The sequence below is a fragment of the Lynx rufus genome, unplaced genomic scaffold, assembly GCF_022079265.1.
Source record: "Lynx rufus isolate CCGP_SWC_20201006 ecotype Redwood Valley unplaced genomic scaffold, mLynRuf1.p SCAF_19, whole genome shotgun sequence".
NCBI lineage: Eukaryota > Metazoa > Chordata > Mammalia > Carnivora > Felidae > Lynx > Lynx rufus.
In genome coordinates, this window is record NW_025814833.1 from 28826682 (window position 1) to 28845464 (window position 18783).

The 18783-nt window shown below is 54.7% G+C and overlaps 1 protein-coding gene and 1 long non-coding RNA gene across 7 annotated transcripts; one reads left to right on the forward strand and one right to left on the reverse strand.

Moving 5' to 3' along the window:
* The first annotated feature begins 4800 nt into the window (after positions 1 to 4800).
* Positions 4801 to 17129, forward strand: FHL1 (four and a half LIM domains 1). Of its 6 annotated transcripts, XM_047082011.1 has the most exons (8): positions 10645 to 10818; positions 11298 to 11392; positions 12353 to 12534; positions 12790 to 12964; positions 13639 to 13808; positions 14275 to 14461; positions 15077 to 15276; positions 15627 to 17129. In XM_047082011.1, the coding sequence occupies exons 3-8, from the start codon at positions 12379 to 12381 to the stop codon at positions 15708 to 15710; spliced, it is 972 nt and encodes a 323-aa protein (XP_046937967.1). In that variant the 5' UTR covers positions 10645 to 10818; positions 11298 to 11392; positions 12353 to 12378; the 3' UTR covers positions 15711 to 17129. The 6 variants fall into 6 exon arrangements, with proteins under 6 accessions (XP_046937966.1, XP_046937970.1, XP_046937965.1 ...); XM_047082010.1 differs by lacking the exons at positions 10645 to 10818; positions 11298 to 11392 and adding an exon at positions 4801 to 4876; XM_047082009.1 differs by lacking the exons at positions 10645 to 10818; positions 11298 to 11392 and adding an exon at positions 9701 to 10066.
* LOC124513945 (uncharacterized) lies at positions 6393 to 10289 on the reverse strand. The gene is made up of 4 exons (XR_006962555.1): positions 10197 to 10289; positions 9956 to 10035; positions 8604 to 9398; positions 6393 to 7863 (listed from the first exon to the last, which is right to left on the reverse strand). It is a non-coding gene; the product is annotated as an uncharacterized LOC124513945 (long non-coding RNA).
* Positions 17130 to 18783: the final 1654 nt, after the last annotated feature.

The window sequence follows — 18783 nt, forward strand, 5'->3', positions numbered from 1 at the left end:
TGTTGAGATTACTTAAAAATAAAATCTTTAGGGGTGACTGGGTGGCTCAGTCGGTTAAACATCGGGCTTTGGCTCAGGTCCTGACCTCACGGTTCATGGGATCTGTGCTGACAGCGCAGGAGCCTGCTTGGGATTCTCTCTCCCTCTCTCTGTGCCCCTCCCCACTCTCTCCCTCTTTCTCTCTGTCAAAATAAGTAAACTTCTAAAAAACAAAAGCCAATGGGGGCGCCTGGGTGGCTCAGTCGGTTGAGCGTCCGACTTTGGCTCGGATCATGATTTCACGGTCCATGAGTTCGATCCCCACGTCGGGCTCTGTGCTGTCAGCTCAGAGCCTGGAGCCTGTTTCAGATTCTGTGTCTCCCTCTCTCTCTGCCCCTCCCCCATTCATGCTCTGTCTCTATCAAAAAATGAATAAACGTTAAACAATTTTTTTTTAAAAAGCCAAAATCTTTAAGAACATTTAAAAAATAAAACTATTCCTAAACACACAAGGACATTTTCCAAGATCCAATGGTAGAGGCCGAGGCACGTGTTTGAATTCTTAATCTAGGAGTATTACAAGGAACCCATCCAGGGTTAATCGTGAGATGCTGGTCTTCTCTGGAGTGAATTAGCATTTTCAAGGCACTTGACTGTTCGCGGGGCCCTCCATTTCCTGCATGTTCCCTCACTGGTGGCAGGCCCTCCCCTTTCGTGGGGCCCCTTTCCTTTGCTCTGCAATCCAGACACCCTCTGGGGAGGCACAGTTCTGGGGGCTCGCTTTCCTTTGGATCTTGCGCGATGAAATCGCCCCGCATGTGGTTCTAGGGGGGCTCCCTCAGCTGACTCCCTGACAGATACGCCCTGAATTGTGACATTTAAGCCATGACTTTGCACAATTTGCCTTGTCAGGAAGCAGAAGTACTCTTCCCACCCTAAAGATTAACAGGAACGTGAGATGGGCTGAAGCTGCACTGGCCGAGAAGTGCTCTGGAGGCCCGACTGGACTCCCAGCATATCAGGGTGCATGACCGGGTGCCTTCCTCCCGCCGCTGGGGTCACTCAGTAAGATCGCTGGCCGGAGGGACGAGTAGCCGGGCAAAGTTCTGTTGAGGGGAAAAACCCTGCTGAGTGTGTGACTTAGCGGCAGGCGTGAGGAGGGGGAGGAGGGTGGAGCCTGACCAAGATGAACCACAGGTGGGCCCACAAAGACTCCGTGGCACGTGGCCGTCGGGCCCTTGCCCCTGGCCGTGACTAATGGCAATAACTGAATAAGTTCGCAGCCATTTGGAAATTTCTTTGGTGAAAGAAAACTATGGGAAAGGGAGGAGGGTGACCACAAGCCAGGTGGCCGGGGCCGAGGAACCCCCGGGCGTGGGCCAACTGGGTCACGGAACTTGCCGTGTCTGTCTCGTGCGTGAAGTGTGATCCTCCCGTGGGGTGCTCCTGAAGTAGAGCGTCCGGGACTGGGTTGCGGTGTGCGAGTGCCTGCACACGTGACTCCCCGGGGCCCTCGCAGTTTCGCCTGGTTCTCTCCCGTCGCGACAGCGACAGCCCGGGGCCGTCCCGTGAGACGGGGCGAGCCGCTGACACCTCAGCAGAAGCTCCTCGTAACGGGCCACATAAAGTTCCCCGTCATCGCCCCGATCGCTCAGATCCCCGACATCCAAGAGCCCGGCGGCTCCGTCCCCTCTGGTCCCGCCCCGCGGTGACCCTCGTGGCACTAGCCGCCACCTGCGATCATTCGTTCGGCCTCATCTGACGCCGGCAGGACCCTCGCGGGCTGTCTCCTGGCCCCCCGGACCCCCTTCCTCTGAGAGGCGCCCCTCTTACCGCCCAGTGGCCGTCCTTGTGGTGGCGTGCCCTTCCCTCCCGGTGTCACGTGTCCTGCTTCCCGCTCCCGGGCTCCCGCCCCCGCCAGGCCACGTGCCACTTTGCTCACACCGCGCCTTTCCTCGGAAGGCCCCTCTTACCCGGCCTTCAGGGACCCGAGAGGTCACGTGTCATCACATCCGGCCCGTCTCACCAGCGCCCCCGGGCACACCCCTGCCTGCGATAAGGCCGGATGCCACCTTCCGTCTGCTGCGGTGACGGGTCATCTGTATATTGCTGCTGAGCCACTTGGAAGACAGAACCATATGGTACCAGAAAAACCCCTTGGACCGCATAGTAGGACATCCGCCGTTTACCTTACAAAGTAAACGACGGCAGGGGATGGGGTCACGTACAGGTGGAGCCTACAGCCGACTGCGGAATAGCTGGAAGACAAAAGCGGGTAGAGAGCCTCGGAAGTGAACGGTTCTCGGAGGGTTGCGTGCCAGAGGCAGCTTCGGGTTTTTGATGCCCGACACTCGCTGAAAAACCATCCTGACGCACGCCGCGCAGCGTGAGAGAATAGAAGGCCTGGAACGTGGCCCTCAGACAGTAGAGACCGGTTCGCCGAACAGCGGCCAGCCCCGGCCACGGTAGATGAAGGCGCTCTGTAAACAGCACAGCGATTCTTGAGGAAACCACGAAACATCACGCTGTTACCGTGTAACGAATTTGGCTGAGACGCTCACGAGAGCCGCGGCTGCTGGGGCATCTGCTAAACGACCGCCAGGGTTTCTGGGCCACCGACCCCAGGCGGGGCCGGGTCACCAGCTCTCTTCGTGAGGGACTGTGTCTCACCTCATCCGGGGTCCCTTCTGCTCTGGTTTTCCGCAAGCTGCGGCTCTGGCACTCGAGGCCGTGGGCGGCGGGGGGACGCGTGTCAGAGCAGGCCGGGGTCAAGCCTCTTGAGGTTCGAGAAGGAAGGCGGGGCCGACCTGGGGTGGAGGTGCCGTCAGCCGCAGGCGGACTCGCTGCCGGGCTCCCGCCCGTGCTAGTCCTGCACCTGCAGATCAGAAAGGAATTCTCTGGGTTGTGTATTTTCTCCCGTGTTTCGGGCAAAATAGGTTTGTTTGCCAGCTGGATGAGGCCATCAGTGTGTCCATATTCTGTTGGGACGCTTCCAGATGCTAACTACTGCGCCTGCTGAGGGAACGCGCCCTCTCGTGCGGGGCTTGAAGCCGCAACTGGCTTCCCGGAGGAAGGCTCTACCTCGAAACGCACCTCGCCAAAATCTCGTTTCCGGTTCATAACGGTCCATCATCTCCCGCAAGACACGCATATCTGCCAGGAGACACATTGACCTTTATTTCAGGGGTGCGGCCGTTTCCCAAGTGGCCGGGCTCCCCGCAGCATTTCGCCAGGCCGCTGAGACAGGGGCCGGAGCGGGCTGGGGGGCACGGTGCCGCCCCCCCTTCTTGTCCCCGACCGACTCCTGGACCCAACACGTGATAAATTTGCCTGTAACATCCCGGCTTTTATTGTTCTGTCATTTTCCAGCTAACGAGAAGTTACAAGTTCAGCTGTTGGAATAACTGTTTCATTAAACGTTTGGAGAAGTAAAGAATCGTAAAACTCGGCGCCTGCGTGGCTCAGTCGGTTAAACGTCTGACTTTGGCTCAGCTCACGGTCTCGCGGTTCATGAATGTGAGCCCTGCATCGGTTCTGATCCTCTGTCCTCCTCTCTCTCTCTGCCCCTCCCCCGCTCGTGGCGTGCGTGTGTGTGTGTGTGTGTGTATGTGTGTGTGTGTGTATGTGTGTGTGTGTGTGTCTCTCAAAAATAAATATTTTTAAAAAGAATTGTAAAACTCAGCCATTCAGATGCCTTCCTTGATGTTCAGTGGCCAAAGGCACTTTTGAGTTCCAGGTGGGGCCGTGTTGAGGTTTGGTGGGCACGTTTTGCTTCTTTTAGTTCATTTTTCAACAGTTACTGTGGAGAATAAATCGAGGAAGGGGGTGGAGACAGGGGACAGGGAGCATGGTTGCAATTTGAAATAGGTCCAATGAGAGGCCACTGAAAGTGACTTGGAGCAAAAGCCTGGAAGGAGGTAGACGAGCAACTGTGAGAGGGCTGGGGGGGGGGGGGAAGGGGGGGGCAGGGGACTGTGTCAGGGCCCGAGGCCGGGCGCGTCTGGAGGGTGTGGAGGCCAGCGAGGAGGCCAGCGTGAGGCCGGAGCGAAGGGCGCAGGGAGGGTGCCGGGGATAAGGCCAGGCAGGGAACGGGCGTGGGGTCACAGAGGGACTTACAGGCCATCCTCCAGCTGTTACAACACGTTAGGTTGCCCTCTTGCTTTTCATCCGTATTTTTACTTTTGTTGTCCCTGATGCCGAAAAGCAGATTTCATTTGTGGGACAAAAGTATCCTCCTCGTGTACTTGGCGGCTGTATATGTGTATGTGTCTTATCTGACACGAAGGAGATGTGTGGCTAGAATCGCACCTTCAGGATTCTGCTGGTGTCTGGTACATACCAAGGAGGACGTAGACGGGGCCCCTGACCTCTCTATTCCTAGTGTCCAACGCCTTTTAATGACACCGGTTCATATAAGTGTCTCTTACGGTTATTTCTGTCATTAGCAGCACAAAACACTTCGTAGGGCCCGAAGGAAGCTGTTTAGGCATATAAAGTGGATTAATAAGGGTGGCTCAGCGTTAAGCTATGCCAGAGCTGAGTCCAAATTTTATTCCGGTACGGGGATGACTTTCTATGTGGCCTCTCTGGCTCTGGAGCTAATTTGGATGCTGAGTAGCTCCACAGGTATTTATATGTAGTGTTTGGTATTTTTACTGGGTCCTATTCTTCTCCCTCGGATCACCTAAAATGGTTAAGAATTTTCTAGTGGGATTAAGGTTGTGATCTCTGGGGAGGGGTGGGCCATCTGCTCTCGGTTATTTTTGTGTTAGCCGCTTCCCCTTAAATGTATGTTCACAAATGAGCCACAGCCTTATCAGCTGAGGTCGAGGGAAGACTGGTCTAGGTGCCGCTCCTGAACTTGGTCTCTGAGCCATGGCTTCCCATAGACACTCAGGTAAAGCTTCATACTCTTTATCTTCCATCGAACACGGTTGTGTTAGGGCAGGGAATCCATCACTCGACTAAAAGATAGTTTTTGATGAACTGATTTTAGCCTTGTCTACATAATAAGTCCTGGCTGGTCTCTGCTCTGTCGCTGCCTTCTGCTGCTGTTTCCAACACTAAAGGCAGGTCGAGTGGCTTGTTCTTTAAAAATAGAAACTTATTACCATAGTTTACATGTTTTAGGACATCTTAGGAAACTGTAAAAGATAGTGTGAGGAACAATTGGGGGGGTTAGCTATTTTTATTATTTATAACATACAGATGTTCGTCGCAACTGCTTTAAATCGAATTTCAAGTGTTTAGAAAAGGTCAATTGAATATAGAGCTGAAGGGAGAAATACTGACAACTGAGAAAGTCCATAGTGACTTACCACCTCTTTCCTTTTCTGAACGATGTGCTTAGTCTTTCTGAAGACAAGCAGCTATGATCCTTTGGATGTGACAAGTAGGGTGGTCATTGTTCTTACCAGAAAAAGGGGCAACGTTTCCGAACCTCTAGCCCGTCCTTAGCGTGAGAGTCGTCTTCTTGTTTTGTAACCTGGCACAAAGGAAGCCCTTCGGCCATGGACAGACACCCGGGGAACGGGCTGAAGGACTGAAGGACGGGCCGTCTCCCCAGAAAGCCCGGCTCTCTGAGGTCACCCGGCTGCCGGTCCCTCCTCCAAAGCCAAGAATGTCGCTGTGGCTCCTTTGCCCTCTGCCTAAGGAACGCTCCCCTTTCTTAGAGACAGGCACTGTGTCCTGTCTCCGGGCTTTCAGATTATAGGACAAGTTAATTTTGGGTGGCAGGAAAAACTCATTTTGAGAACTCGTAATTGCCCATCAGAATTTAAATAATGAGAATACTTTTAGAAAGTCTTCTTGGGTGTTTAAACACAAACGCACTGCGATGGCATTCCCTGCTTGGGTGAATTAACATGCAGTGTTTTTCTTGTTCCCAAATGTTGAAGAGCTGTTTTGCCCCCCACCCCCCCAGGAGCCACTTTACAAACATGGCGCCACATGCCTGAGATTGTGGTAATTGGCCGCCACGTCCGTTCTCCGGGTGCAGGCTGGCTATTCAGCTGTACTGGTTGTTCCAGTGGGCCTTGAATGCACGTCAACTGGTAGAGTAACTCCCCATTTTGTTTACTTATTAAGTGACAGAATAGGAAAATACATTTAAAAGGTGACCTGTTTACAGCACACCCAAGCCTCCAATTTTAAATTGCACACAATCCTGACAGTATTCTTGCTTATATAAATCTGGAGGCTGTAACAGTGACTAAATGAGACAGATTATTGACACCTTTTAGGTGTTTTTTTTTATGTTTATTTTTGAGAGAGAGGGGGAGAGAGAGAGAGAGAGAGAGAGAGAGCGAGAGAGAGCATGAATGGTGGAGGGGCAGAGAAAGAGGGAGCCACAGAATCCAAAGCAGTCTCCAGGCTCTGAGCTGTCAGCACAGAGGCCGACGCGGGGCTGGAACTCAAGAACCGTGAGATCGTGACCTGAGCCGAAGTCAGACCCTTAACCGACTGAGCCACCCAGGCCTCCCCCACAAACGGTTTTTAAAACCAGGGACTATCATTTTGTATTGCATTTGATTTATAGGTCTGTGAAAGCAGAGAAGAGAGAGGTCCTCACAAAAAGAAAATCCACGTTGCCCCGAGATGGGCTTCGTATAGACAAATTAGAGGCTCAGGTAATTGGATCAGAATCCATTTTCAGTGGCCATCCGTATACTGAGAGGACATTTTGAGGACAGGAATTTATATTTTTGTTATTGAACACTTTCAGTCTGCAGAGTTATGTAGATCAGTGCCTTTACCCTTGGCCTTTCGAGTTGAGGACCAGGCTGGGGGGGGGGGGGTGTGGATGGGGAGGGAAGTAAGGCCATCTGCCATATTATACAGCCACTAGTTCCCTTCACCGGCCACTGCCCAGTGGGTTGTACGTACTGCCCCAGGAGTCTTTTCTTGGGGCAGGGATGGAAAATGAAATGGTGGTGTGAGCGAGTAATCAAACTGGGTTGACTTCTTAAAATAACTGAAAATGGCAGCCAGAAGATTTGGCCAAGGGTGAAACTTGAACGTCGCATACTTGTCGTGACCACCAGACGACCGCCTGCTGCTTCCCCACCGCTAGGAAAACTGAAAACGTGCGTCCTGCTGCTGCCAGGTCGGAAGCACTCGTTTTCTGATACGCAAGCTGGAAGGTGCCCACATAACACGCGCAACATTAAGAAAAGCTTCGTATATGGACAGAGTAATACTCGCATAGAATCTAGCCTGGTGGAAATCCAGGGGCACCTAGTTTTTGTTTGATAATCTCTATCCAACCCTCCTGTTACCGGGTATAATCTAAAACTGTTTATCAGTGACCCAAAGGAGATTTATGAGTTTTTCTCTGAATGTAGCGTGCAAGTGAGGTTGCACATAGCATTGAATCGTTCCGTACGTGTTGTTTTTAAGGGAAAGGAACCCTTTCTGATTTTCTGTGAGATTCTATGAAAGACTGCTTTTCAGCCATGACTCATGAACTCCGTCTCATTGCAGCTAGTCAGGTATTTACTCCCAAACGTCTGACGACACCTCCAGGTGCGTTCGTGTGTCTGCCACACAAGCGTCCTATTCATCGGCCAAGGCTTCGCTCCATTTGTCAAACATTCTCAGGAAAGCGATATATCCTTTCTTTAGAAGCCAGTATTTATACGCAGAGTGACTAACGGACTGGTATGTTGGACTTAGCAATTAACAGACCAGAAATAGCCCCAATTTTTTTCTTCCATCCGGGTTGCTGTTCGTTGTTTACACTGTGCACCATACTCCTCAGGGAGGGCACGTTGAAGGATGTCGCTTTGCTCGAAGATTCACGGTTTCCTTAAATCTTCCTATTTCGAACCACTCGGGCAGAAGGGGAACGATGGATATTAGCAAGAAATAGATGAGAAAATACACCTAAAAACACAAGCAAGATTATTAAGTACGAACTGAATCTTCTCTCATGAGAGGTTTATAGTTCTAGAAATGTCACACCATCACGTTTCTCCTTCAATGTGCGCACGAGGAAACCGAAAGCCAACACTTTTTTATTGAGATACTGAGGTTTATGTAGGCACCTCTTAGCATGTTGGCTGTAGTTCAGGAATTTTCTGGAAGAGGAAGCTTGTTGATTAAGGGAAGGATGATGTGTCTTTTTGAAGCAGGCATAGCAAGAAAGGCTACCCTCTTGGAATAAGTATCTAAAATGGGATCACCCGGTCACAACTCCGATGCATTTGAACCCGCTGCATCCGTAAAGGACTGTGGGTCAGACGTCAGCACCTTAGGGTGGCAAGAGCTGTGCCCTGATTTTTAAAAACAAATATTTGTGGGGGCGCCTGGGTGGCTCAGTCAGTTGAGCGTCCGACTTCAGCTCAGGTCACGATCTCGCGGTCCGTGAGTTCGAGCCCCGCGTCGGGCTCTGGGCTGACGGCTCGGAGCCTGGAGCCTGTTTCCGATTCTGTGTCTCCCCCTCTCTCTGCCCCTCCCCCGTTCATGCTCTGTCTCTCTCTGTCTCAAAAATAAATAAAACGTTAAAAAAATTTTTTTTTAAAAACAAATATTTGTTATAAAATGCTTTTGATAAAAGAGCTTTGGAGGAGCTTAGTGGCGGTGACTTGTCTCCCCCACCCGTCCATCCACAGGCACATACTTACTGTATGACTGGTGTACTCAGGGCCTGCGATTAGGTCCCCGGGACTCCTAGTACGTTTGGAACCTTCTTCTGTGATAGAGAAGCCTCGGCCCTGCCCTGCATATGCGCCCGGCTCACACCTCCACCTTAGGATCCGTCAGAGAGCTGCCAGAGGGCAAACGCGTGGTGACAAGGACAGGCGGGAAGGGAGGGAGCATTGTCATTCTGGGCATCCACTATTGCCAGTGATGACCCACGATGCCCTTTCCCAGATAACGGCGGGGGGTCCGGGGAGACAGCTCGGGATGCTGGGGAAGGGGAAGGTTAGGCGGCTTCATATTTCACAGTCTGAGAAATGGCTAAGGGGATTAAAAACCGTATTCCCTATGAGATAAACGCCTTAAGTATATGCAATTCAGGAAGATTAAAGAGAGCCTCAAAGACCAGGTAAAACGCTACCTTCGTCCCCCCCCCACCCCGTTATTTCTGACATCGGGGAAGGAAGGAAGGCGCCCAGCTTTTCCCGCCCCACGAAGTCGAGACTGCGCTGCGGCTTGTTTTGGTGGCGCCACGAACCCGGGCGCTCTCGGTCTTTTAGGAGCCCGTGTGTGTGTCGGCGCTGTCGTCTGTACGCTGTTGTCTTAGAATCGGTAACCGCTCTGAAGATGAGTGGTAGCCACATCCCTCCCCGTTGCACACGTTCACATTTGACACAGAGTTACGACCTGGTACGTATCTCGTCGGCCGGAATCTAGTACTCTGACTTCCTCCTGGGCATGCTACGTGAAGGCTTGCCATAGTCTGGGACCAAATAATCCTAAATTGAGGAAAACATGAGGTAAGCTAATTCAGGTTGCCCGGAGTTCCACTTGATTGGAATTATTGCAAAAAAAAAAAAAAGAACTAAAGTTCATGGGCTTGACATCGGCATTGCTAACATGCTTTAAGTATTTCCAGCCTGTTTACTTATTAGGCAATAAAGCCAACGCTCCCAGAAGTGCCTATTTTATCTTGACGAATACGTGTTTCCGCACACACGAAAAAGGCCCGAGTCCACTGTGGAAATCAGTTCTAAGAGGATATGCCCTTTGAAATATGTCCATGTGGGTGCAGCCTCTCTGGGTTTAAGTGTACGGGGGCAGGGAATGTAAGCTGACCCTGGGCTTCTCCTACGACAGGAAGGAAAACTAATAATAATGCCTAAAAGCCAGGACGCGAAAACACTAAGAAGTGGGACTCTCCATAGAGGCACCATTAACTTGGGCCGAGCTATTTCATGTTCCCTTTGCTGGGTTCAAGACCCTCTGCTATAGGGACGATAGCGTGGCGTGCAGCCGTGCGGACACGACTCCCATTTCCGACACACTCCGGTACCTTCCACGATCCGTGGTGAGCCATGGCTTATGTCATCGGCTGGATGCCTCGAAAGTGTGAGCCAGTCGTGTTCTAGAACTCTGAAAGTGAGCAGTGAAGAACTTGGCATTGGTAAGATGACAGGTTCTCAAAGTATGTGGTTTTGAAGTGAGAAAGGCTTGGCCGGTATGCTCTCCCTGGTACCGTGAACCATAGTGGTTTCCCTTCTCTCCAAACCTCGGGCTGCCTGAACAGGACTCACTGTGTCGCCTGGTGTCTGTTTGCCGTGTGACGCCGGCGCCTTGATGTTTAGCTTAAAGCTAGGGCTCCGACATACCATGAGCCGGGGCTCCTGTCGGGAGGGACTCTATACAGGACTTAACGCTTAGAAGTATTTGGAGGTCATCTCCTCTTTGAAAGACATCGGAAGAGTGACAGGAAAATGAGTGCGGCCCAGAGTTGTCTTCTAAATAGAGACTTCGGTGAGGGAGGAGGAGGAGGGATGTTCAAATATGGTCCAGGAAGATAGTCTCCGAAGGGCTAACCCAGCCGTGACTGCTCGCCGCGCAGGAAGCCAGTGCTGTCTAATCTTACAAATTCTAATTTCCTGCCAAATGGTATTTAGGAGCCACTGATAATTTAATTTCCTGGCATTACTGTTACTGGAGATTTATTTAGTTTCTCTGCTCAGCTCTTAACAAGAAAGTAAATGTTTGTCGGGTGCACGGTTTCAGTATGGAAGAGCTAACGACACAAGGGTTTTAGGGGACAGGTGAAGGGGCAGCAGGAATGAACGGAGGGTGACTGCCGGCGTGCGATCACTGTGACGGGCACTTTGTTTGCACGGAGGCCGATGGCAGTTTAAAAGCTACCTTACGTAAACGGTGCGCAGTTCAAGGAGACAGACCTTGGTTTCACTTGTGCCTCTACTTTTCGTTTCTAACCCAGTTTACGTAAGGGAACGTCCTGGTTTTCTTTGGGGGACAAGGTGCCAGTAAGAGCCATCCTCCGGTCCCGAGAAACCTCTGAACTGTGGCACAGCGGGCTCAAGCAACTGTCTTTGCCCCAGAATGCCTCCCGCTGGCCGCAGTGGCTCATTCCCAGGAGGCGAGGGGGTGTGTCCGAGGGTCGCGGGGGGGGGGGGGGGCCTGAAGCCGACCCCGAGCCGCACCGCCCCCGCCCCCCCCCCCCCCCGGGCCCTGTGCCTCCCGGGCCGGCCGCGCGCTCTGCTTGGTTGGCCGCCTGGCTTCCGAAACGGACCCAGTTGTGAGTGAGAGTTCAGCAGCCTTCCCGAGGCGGCTCCGAGACGCAGGGTGTGGTTTCCTTAGCTCACTCTCTGCTATTTGGTTGCCGGTGGCAACAGGATCCAAACAACTCGGACATGTGTTTGTATAAAAAAACCTGGGACCGGGCCGCACAGTGGGAGTCTGGGGCCGCCGGGCCAGTGGAAGAGCTGCGGTGAGTACCGGGGCCTCCCGGCCGTCTTCCCTCAACTCGTCTCCAGATGACACTCTGCAGATGACACGGGGGCATTTGCTAGCACGGGAACCGCGCTTGTGGGGAGCTGGGAACAGCGTCTCCGTTCTGGTGTTTCCTGTGTGATTACATAACTGCTGTCTACGGAACCCACGTTCGTTCGGGCGGAGGGGGGAGATCGGCATATGTTTAAAGAAGTCGGGAGCTAATAGAAACCCCCGTTTGGTACCTTTCTGGTGGCGGGACGAACAGAGCGCCTCGGCAGCGCCGCAAGCTTTGGTGGGGGGGGGTGGGGGGCGCTGGGGGACTCGGGTGGCTGTTCCTGTGAAGGCAGTGGGAGGGGTTCTTCGAATGATCGGCTTAACACTTTTTTTTTTAAGCGTGCCTCCCCACCGTAGATCCTCTTTTAAAGTTGCAGTTTTTAAGACAAATGTCCTAAGTCGCAAACTTGCTTGAACCAAGGGGGGACTTGATGTGGGCACGCCCCAAACTGGCAGGTCACTGTGCCGAGTGTTCACAGTCGTAGACTTCGCCGGTCCGGGACAGAGAACGCCGTTGTGAGAAGTCCGCTCTGGGGCCCCGGCTCGGGCCCCGGGGCCGTGAACTGCGGCGGACAGAACTCCTCGGGGTCCCTTCAGGGATTTAAAAGTGTTCTGGCGGATCTAAAGGAGGGAGCGAGGCCTCGGAGGCTGGCGAGGGAGGGCCTGGCGCGCCGTGGGCACCGCCGCCAAGCAGCCCGCCTCCAGGATGCGGCCCGTATCCCCTCTTGTCCCCCCCACCCCCCCACCCCCGCCCCATCCAGCCCCCTCGTCCCGCCGGCAGGGCTCTCTCCCAAGGCGCCGGGGGCCGGTCTCTTCCCGGGTCCTAGTGAAGCGTGTGGGGTCGCGGCGCCGCGCCCACCGTCCTCCCGGGGCTCATTTGCCCGGCCCGTTGCCCCCGCAGGTCCCTCCAGCTACAAGGTGGGCACCATGACTGAGAAGTTCGACTGCCACTACTGCAGGGACAACCTGCAGGGGAAGAAGTACGTGCAGAAGGACGGCCACCACTGCTGCCTCAAGTGCTTCGACAAGTTCTGCGCCAACACCTGTGTGGACTGCCGGAAGCCCATCGGCGCCGACTCCAAGGTAACGGTGGCCCCGGCGGCGTGTGGGGGCTGGGGGGGGGGCCCGGGCGGCAGTCCGAGGTGGGGCCTGCTTGTATTTCACAAACTCCTGGACGCCCCTCATGTTACTCACAGTGTTACAGAAACGTTGGCCTCGGGCTGTCCCAGTCTCGGTGGGGGGCCACCGCCCCTGACACCCCCCCCCCCCGGCCCCCGGCCCCACCCCCCGGGCCCCCAGCACCACTCACGGCAGCCACCCCATCTGCTCGGTCCCCAGGAGGTGCACTATAAGAACCGCTACTGGCACGACACCTGCTTCCGCTGTGCCAAGTGCCTTCACCCCTTGGCCAACGAGACCTTTGTGGCCAAGGACAACAAGATCTTCTGCAACAAGTGCACCACTCGGGAGGACAACCCCAAGTGCAAGGGGTGCTTCAAGCCAATCGTGGCAGGTAGCGCCCCCTCTCCCTCCCCGGCAGCCAGGGAGGAGGCCCCGAGGGCGGAGATGATGCCGGGTGCTCGCGGTGGTGGGGTGATGCTGCTGCGAGCCGCGCTTAGATTTTAGCATATATATGCACGCATATATATACGTATATCTGCGTACACATATATGCTCGCACACACGCACACACTCGGCAACTAAAGAACACTGGAGAGAGCCGTCTGTGGCGAGAGAAAGAAGTGAAAAGTATGTAGCGCTTTCTCATTTGGGTAGAGTAAGTGATCAAAGCATGCGCCCTCCTGGGTGGAATTCTGGGCCAGCTGCCCCCTCTGCCCCTCCCCCCAGCGAGCCTCCAGGTCCAGTCCAAAAAGGCCGGCCGTGGGGGTGGGGCGGGGATTCAGCCCCTCCCCCCATCCTGAAACACTGCTGCCGGGGTCCCCTTCCCCCGACCACGGGAGTCTGGGTCTGCACGACCCCAGCAGGACGGAGGGGAGAAGCCCTCCCCTCACCCCCCCACCCCCCGCCCCCCCCCAGCCGTGGATAGCACAGCCGGGGGCGAGCGTGAGGCCGGTAACTGTGCAGCGCCCGTGCGCCCTCCCCTCTGGAGGCCCTGGGGGGCGGGCTGAGCGGAAGCAGCCCCCTGCAGGGCCCTGTCAGCCGGGCTGTGGATGGCTTTCCCCGCAGGAGATCAGAACGTGGAGTACAAGAAGACCGTGTGGCACAAAGACTGCTTCACCTGCAGCAACTGCAAGCAAGTGATCGGGACCGGAAGCTTCTTCCCCAAAGGGGAGGACTTCTACTGCGTGACCTGCCACGAGACCAAATTCGCCAAGCACTGCGTGAAGTGCAACAAGGTACGCTGTCGAGGGAGCTCCGCGTTGACTCGTTTCTGGAAGTGTTTGACAGTTGGCAGAGCACTTGCACACACACTATCCCATTCCATCGTCACGACGGCCCTGCGACGTGGGAATTATTATTCCCGTGTTGCAGACGGGGACGCTGTGGCGGTAGAAAGCGGCGCCCGGGGCCGAGTCGGGCTGTCCGCGAGCGCCCTGGGGAGGCGCGGCGGTGGCCCCGGCTCTAGAGGGCCCGCCTCCACCCCCTAATTGCCGTGTCACCCCACGCAGGGGCCCGCCTTCTCTGAGCCTCGGTGTCTTCGTCTGTAGCTCGGGGGTAATAATCGCACCTGCCTCCCATGGCCGTGGTGGCGATCAAATGAGATACTGTCTACCAGAGCGCCCAGCACAGTGCCTGGCACGCAGTAGGCATTCAACAAAATGGTTGTTGAATCTGAATCCGGTGCTACACTCCCTGGTCTAGGCCATCACATCTGGAGGAATCACTTACCAGGATCAGCCCTGGCATGCCGAGTGCTTTGTGTGTGTTACCTGCTCTAAGAAGCTGGCTGGGCAGCGTTTCACCGCTGTGGAGGACCAGTATTACTGCGTGGATTGCTACAAGAACTTTGTGGCCAAGAAGTGTGCTGGATGCAAGAACCCCATCACTGGTAGGCTAAAGAGTCCTTGCTAAGTCTGCCAGGCTAGGTCTTGCGCATGGTAACCATCTCTCATTTTCCTACGCCGTCGGTTTCATCCACAAAGGCCCCGCAGAATGTCCTGTCCCCCTGCCATTGTGGTCCCGAAGGCCCCCCCCCCCGAATAGTTTGGATTCTCCCCCAGGCCAGCTTAGCCTTTGCAATACAGAACACCTCCTGACTACTGCTGACTAACGACGCTGCCGGAGTTCACGAGCCTGAGACCCACGGCCATGGCCACGGGCAGGCAGGCACCGCGTGTGGCGGTGGGAGCGGGGTGGGGGGGTGGGGGGAGTCCGGCGGGGAAGGGAGAGGAAAGGGGGGCGGATCAGGCCGGCGGGAGTTGGGGGGGGAGGGGGGAGGGGGGGAGGCTGCGAGCGGCAGGCGGGGATTAGAGCGCCCCTAGCGGCAGGCTAGCTCAGAGGTGGCTGCGGGCAGCTGTTTGGCGATCAGAAGCAGAGCTGATCACTTCATTCCTCCTCACGCGGCCGCGATCCACGTGCCCCGGGCCCTTTCCCCGCCTCCAATTTTCCCATCTCCCCGGGGAGCCTTGAAATGTACATTTGAGAAGACTTTTGCCATCCTCAGGGAAAAGGACTGTGTCAAGAGTGAGCCACCCAGTCTCTAAAGCTAGGAAGCCCCCAGTGTGCCACGGGAAACGCTTGCCTCTCACCCTGTTTCCCAGCGCCAACCTCCGGGGCAGGCATCCGGGTGGAGAGAGGACTTGTCCCTCGTGGGTGGTGGTTCTTTATAGAAAAAATCGAAGCTTAGCAGCTCCTCGAGGCCCGGTAAGTGCACACCCCGCGAACAGCCCAAGTTTGCCTCCTGGTGGCCACTTTGATGCCATGGCCCTAAATCAAAGAAACTGGTTATGCTGGGAGGTCGGTGCGTGTCACAGGGCGATAGCGGTGGCATGGGAATGTGGGTTCGCGGCTGAGCTCTGGCATCTCCTCAGGTCCTCGCGAGCCGTAGCAGGGTGGCGGCGACGCGGGGGTCGGTGCGCGGCGGAGGGCGGCCGGGGGCCGGGCAGACGCTGCCCCCGCGTGCTTGTCGGCTCCGTGAACGGGCAAGGCGGCGCTCGGCCTCCCGCCTGTGCCCACTCAGCGGCCTCCTTTGTTTTCTTTTGTCGTTTCCCCAGGGTTTGGTAAAGGCTCCAGTGTGGTGGCCTATGAAGGACAATCCTGGCACGACTACTGCTTCCACTGCAAAAAATGCTCCATGAATCTGGCCAACAAGCGCTTTGTTTTCCACCAGGAGCAAGTGTATTGCCCCGACTGTGCCAAAAAGCTGTAAAGCGACGGGGGCTCCTGTCCTGTAAAATGGAATCGAGTCTTGTTCTTGTGTCCTCGCCCTCTGCCCTGCACCACCCAGAGGGCCAGAGCGGCCTCTCACCTCTAAAGTTGCTTCCTCTGTCTTTGCTCCCATTTTACAGTATTACTCAGATACGGGCACGCAGTGGTCACACTAGGATGTCGCGGCGCGGCCACTTCTCCGCAGCTGCGGTGAAAACACAAACACGTAGATAGGTTGACTCTTCTGCATGTTTATCATAGAGCAGAAACGTGCTCACCATTTAGCTGCTTAGTGACGTGAGCGAGAAGCGTAACACATAAAGCCCCCGCTGAGATGCGTCTCGTGGCTCAGCTGGGACCCACCGTGTCCTCAGGACACGCAAGAGTTGCGGCGGCTGCTCCAACTCGGCTGCTCACCTGTCTGTGAGCAGAGAGCGAACTTAACAAATTGCATGGTTGAACCTCCTCCTCGAAATCTTCCTGCTGTTCTTTTGTGCTCTCACTCGACTAATACGGATTTCCAGAAGGTTAACATTTGAACTTGGCTGTAACTCTAAACTGACCTTTCCCCCGTACTAACTTCCGATTTCCCCGTGTGGCGTGTTTTCTGAACGTTCCCACTTTCAAGCGGGGAACGTGCAGGTGATTTGGAAAGTGTAGGCAGACCTGAGAAAACGAGCCTGTTTCACAGGAACATCGTCACGGCGACTACTTCTGGAGGCTTAACAAAACTAACCCAGCTGCCCTTTTTCTTTCTCTTTTTTAATACTCTCGTTTTAATTCATAGTAACGTAGTTTATGGGTTTGGAGACTTGCATGTCGATATTTTAGCCCCCCTCAGACGTTCCTGCGGTTTTGAAATTCATCCTGCCGAAGTAATCATGACACTCTAGCGGGGGGTAGCTGAGCAGGCGCCGGGACTGTCATCGACACGGATAGGACATTTCCAAACAGCGGCTAGAGTGGAGTCCCTTGTAGCATAGTAGTTGTCCGCTCTTGGTGTGCTCAGGAGGCCCGCCAAGTCCGTTTTCTTGTGATTTTTAGGACTGTCCCTCAAGAGCTCAGCTGGATCTCTGGGGGAGCGGCTGCCACCCTCACAGGCACAAGCGGATTTCCACACAGTGCTTACCTGAGATGCAGGCTCACCTAACTTACCGTATTCTTATCAACGTTGTTCTATTACATAGTATAATGAGACAGTATCAAAAGTAAACATGTAATGACAGTGCATATTAACATTCTCGTAGGAGTGGTTAGACAAGCCAATGCCTCATTTCTCCATTTTGTCATTAGCTGTTATCCTAAAGTTTCAGTGTATCCTTACAGAAATAAAGCAGCATATAAATAAATAACGCCTCGTCTTTTAATTCTGCCCATGGAGTTGCTGTAAGGGGACACCATTGCTCTCAGACCCTCGACGACCGCTTTCCTTCGAGCGCGTACTCTGTTCGGAGCAGTCGCACAGAACAGAGGAATTTAGAAGCAGACTGAAGCCCGCAGCGGCACTCGGGTCCGGTCAAAAACCACCACGCCCCACGCTGACCCAGAAGCAGCATTTCCCAGATGTTCACATCCCTCAAAAAGGGCCCTGTTTTCTTGGGCCAGGAGCAGGTGGGGTGAGAAGAGAACGACAGCCGAAGGGCTGTTGGGCTGCTCACAGCCCCCGTTCTGTTGGCCCCCCTCTCCGTGTGCCCTCTGGAGCACGGATCCACGTGGAACACTGTCAACCCCTGTTCCCTCCACCCTTGGGCCCGCGGGAGAAACCCGCTCCCCCTTGTGGCCATGGCTGAGCCAGCGGGGAGAGGGCATCGGGGCCTCAGTAATAAAAGCAAAGGGCGGGACCCCTGTGGAGCTACCCAGACCTTGTTAGCAGGGAACCCAAACCCGTCAGCAGGAAACCACGGGCGTTTTTGTGAACAGGCGATAGTCCCCTGTGTCTGTTTCCCTAGAGAAATCGGCAGTTAAAACCACGAAGAGAGTGGTTGGGGCCCGAGGGAGCAGGGGTGGGGTGGGGAACTGACACACCACCCCCCGGAAGCAGGCTGGGTCACTGAGATTGCGGCAAGGGACAGGGCCCAGAGGGGACGAGCCTGGGATGGAGAGGGGACTCCACTCAGGACTCCTCCTCGGGGAGAGACCACAGCACACTTCCAGTGCCCTCCACCCCAGCGGACTGTGGGCCTTTGGGCACCGTGGCTGCTCTCCTCTTCCCCTGCCACCCCAGATTCTGTGCTTGCCCTCCATCCTGTCACCCTTTGGCCTTCCTATCCCATTCGGCCTGCAAAACCCCAGCCCACACCAGGGCCGAGCTCTGCCGTGTAAAAAAAAAAAAAAAAAGCCACACCGCTAGCTGCAGCCACCAGCACAAGAACTCCAGCCTCCACCCTGGCCAACTTGGCTTTGCCTTCCCTACGCCAGCACTCCCCGCCCCAGATAGCTAATCCTCACAGTCAACACTGGCACTATCGTCCCCATTTTCCAGATGAGAGACGTTCAGAGAAGTTAAGAGGTCTACCTGAGGTCACACGGCTGAGTGACAAATCTCCAGCCTATCACTTATGACCGGACGTTGCCATAGAAATGGTGAGCCCCCCAGGGTAGGGGCAGCGTCTGATGCATCACAGTGAGGAAACTGTCCGGTTTCTGCTCGGTATTTCATTTGAAGACTGACCCATTAAGACTCAGGAGGAAGGAGGGGAGATTCCTAGTTGACAACTTTTAATCAGAAAATGCTCTTCTCCCTCATAACCAGGGGGATCAGCATCTCCAGAACGCACCTACTTGTGGTCAACAGGGTGGGTTCTGGAGCAGACCGCCTGGGTTCAAATCCCAGCTGCTCTGCCATTTTCTATGCCACTGAGACCACAGGCAAATTCACCTAACCTCACTCAGTTCGTTTCCTTGCCTGTAAAATGAGACCAAATTCCTACCCTCCAGAATCACACGCAGATTATACGGTAATAATACAAATGCCTAATAGGGCGATGGACACCTGGTCAAAGC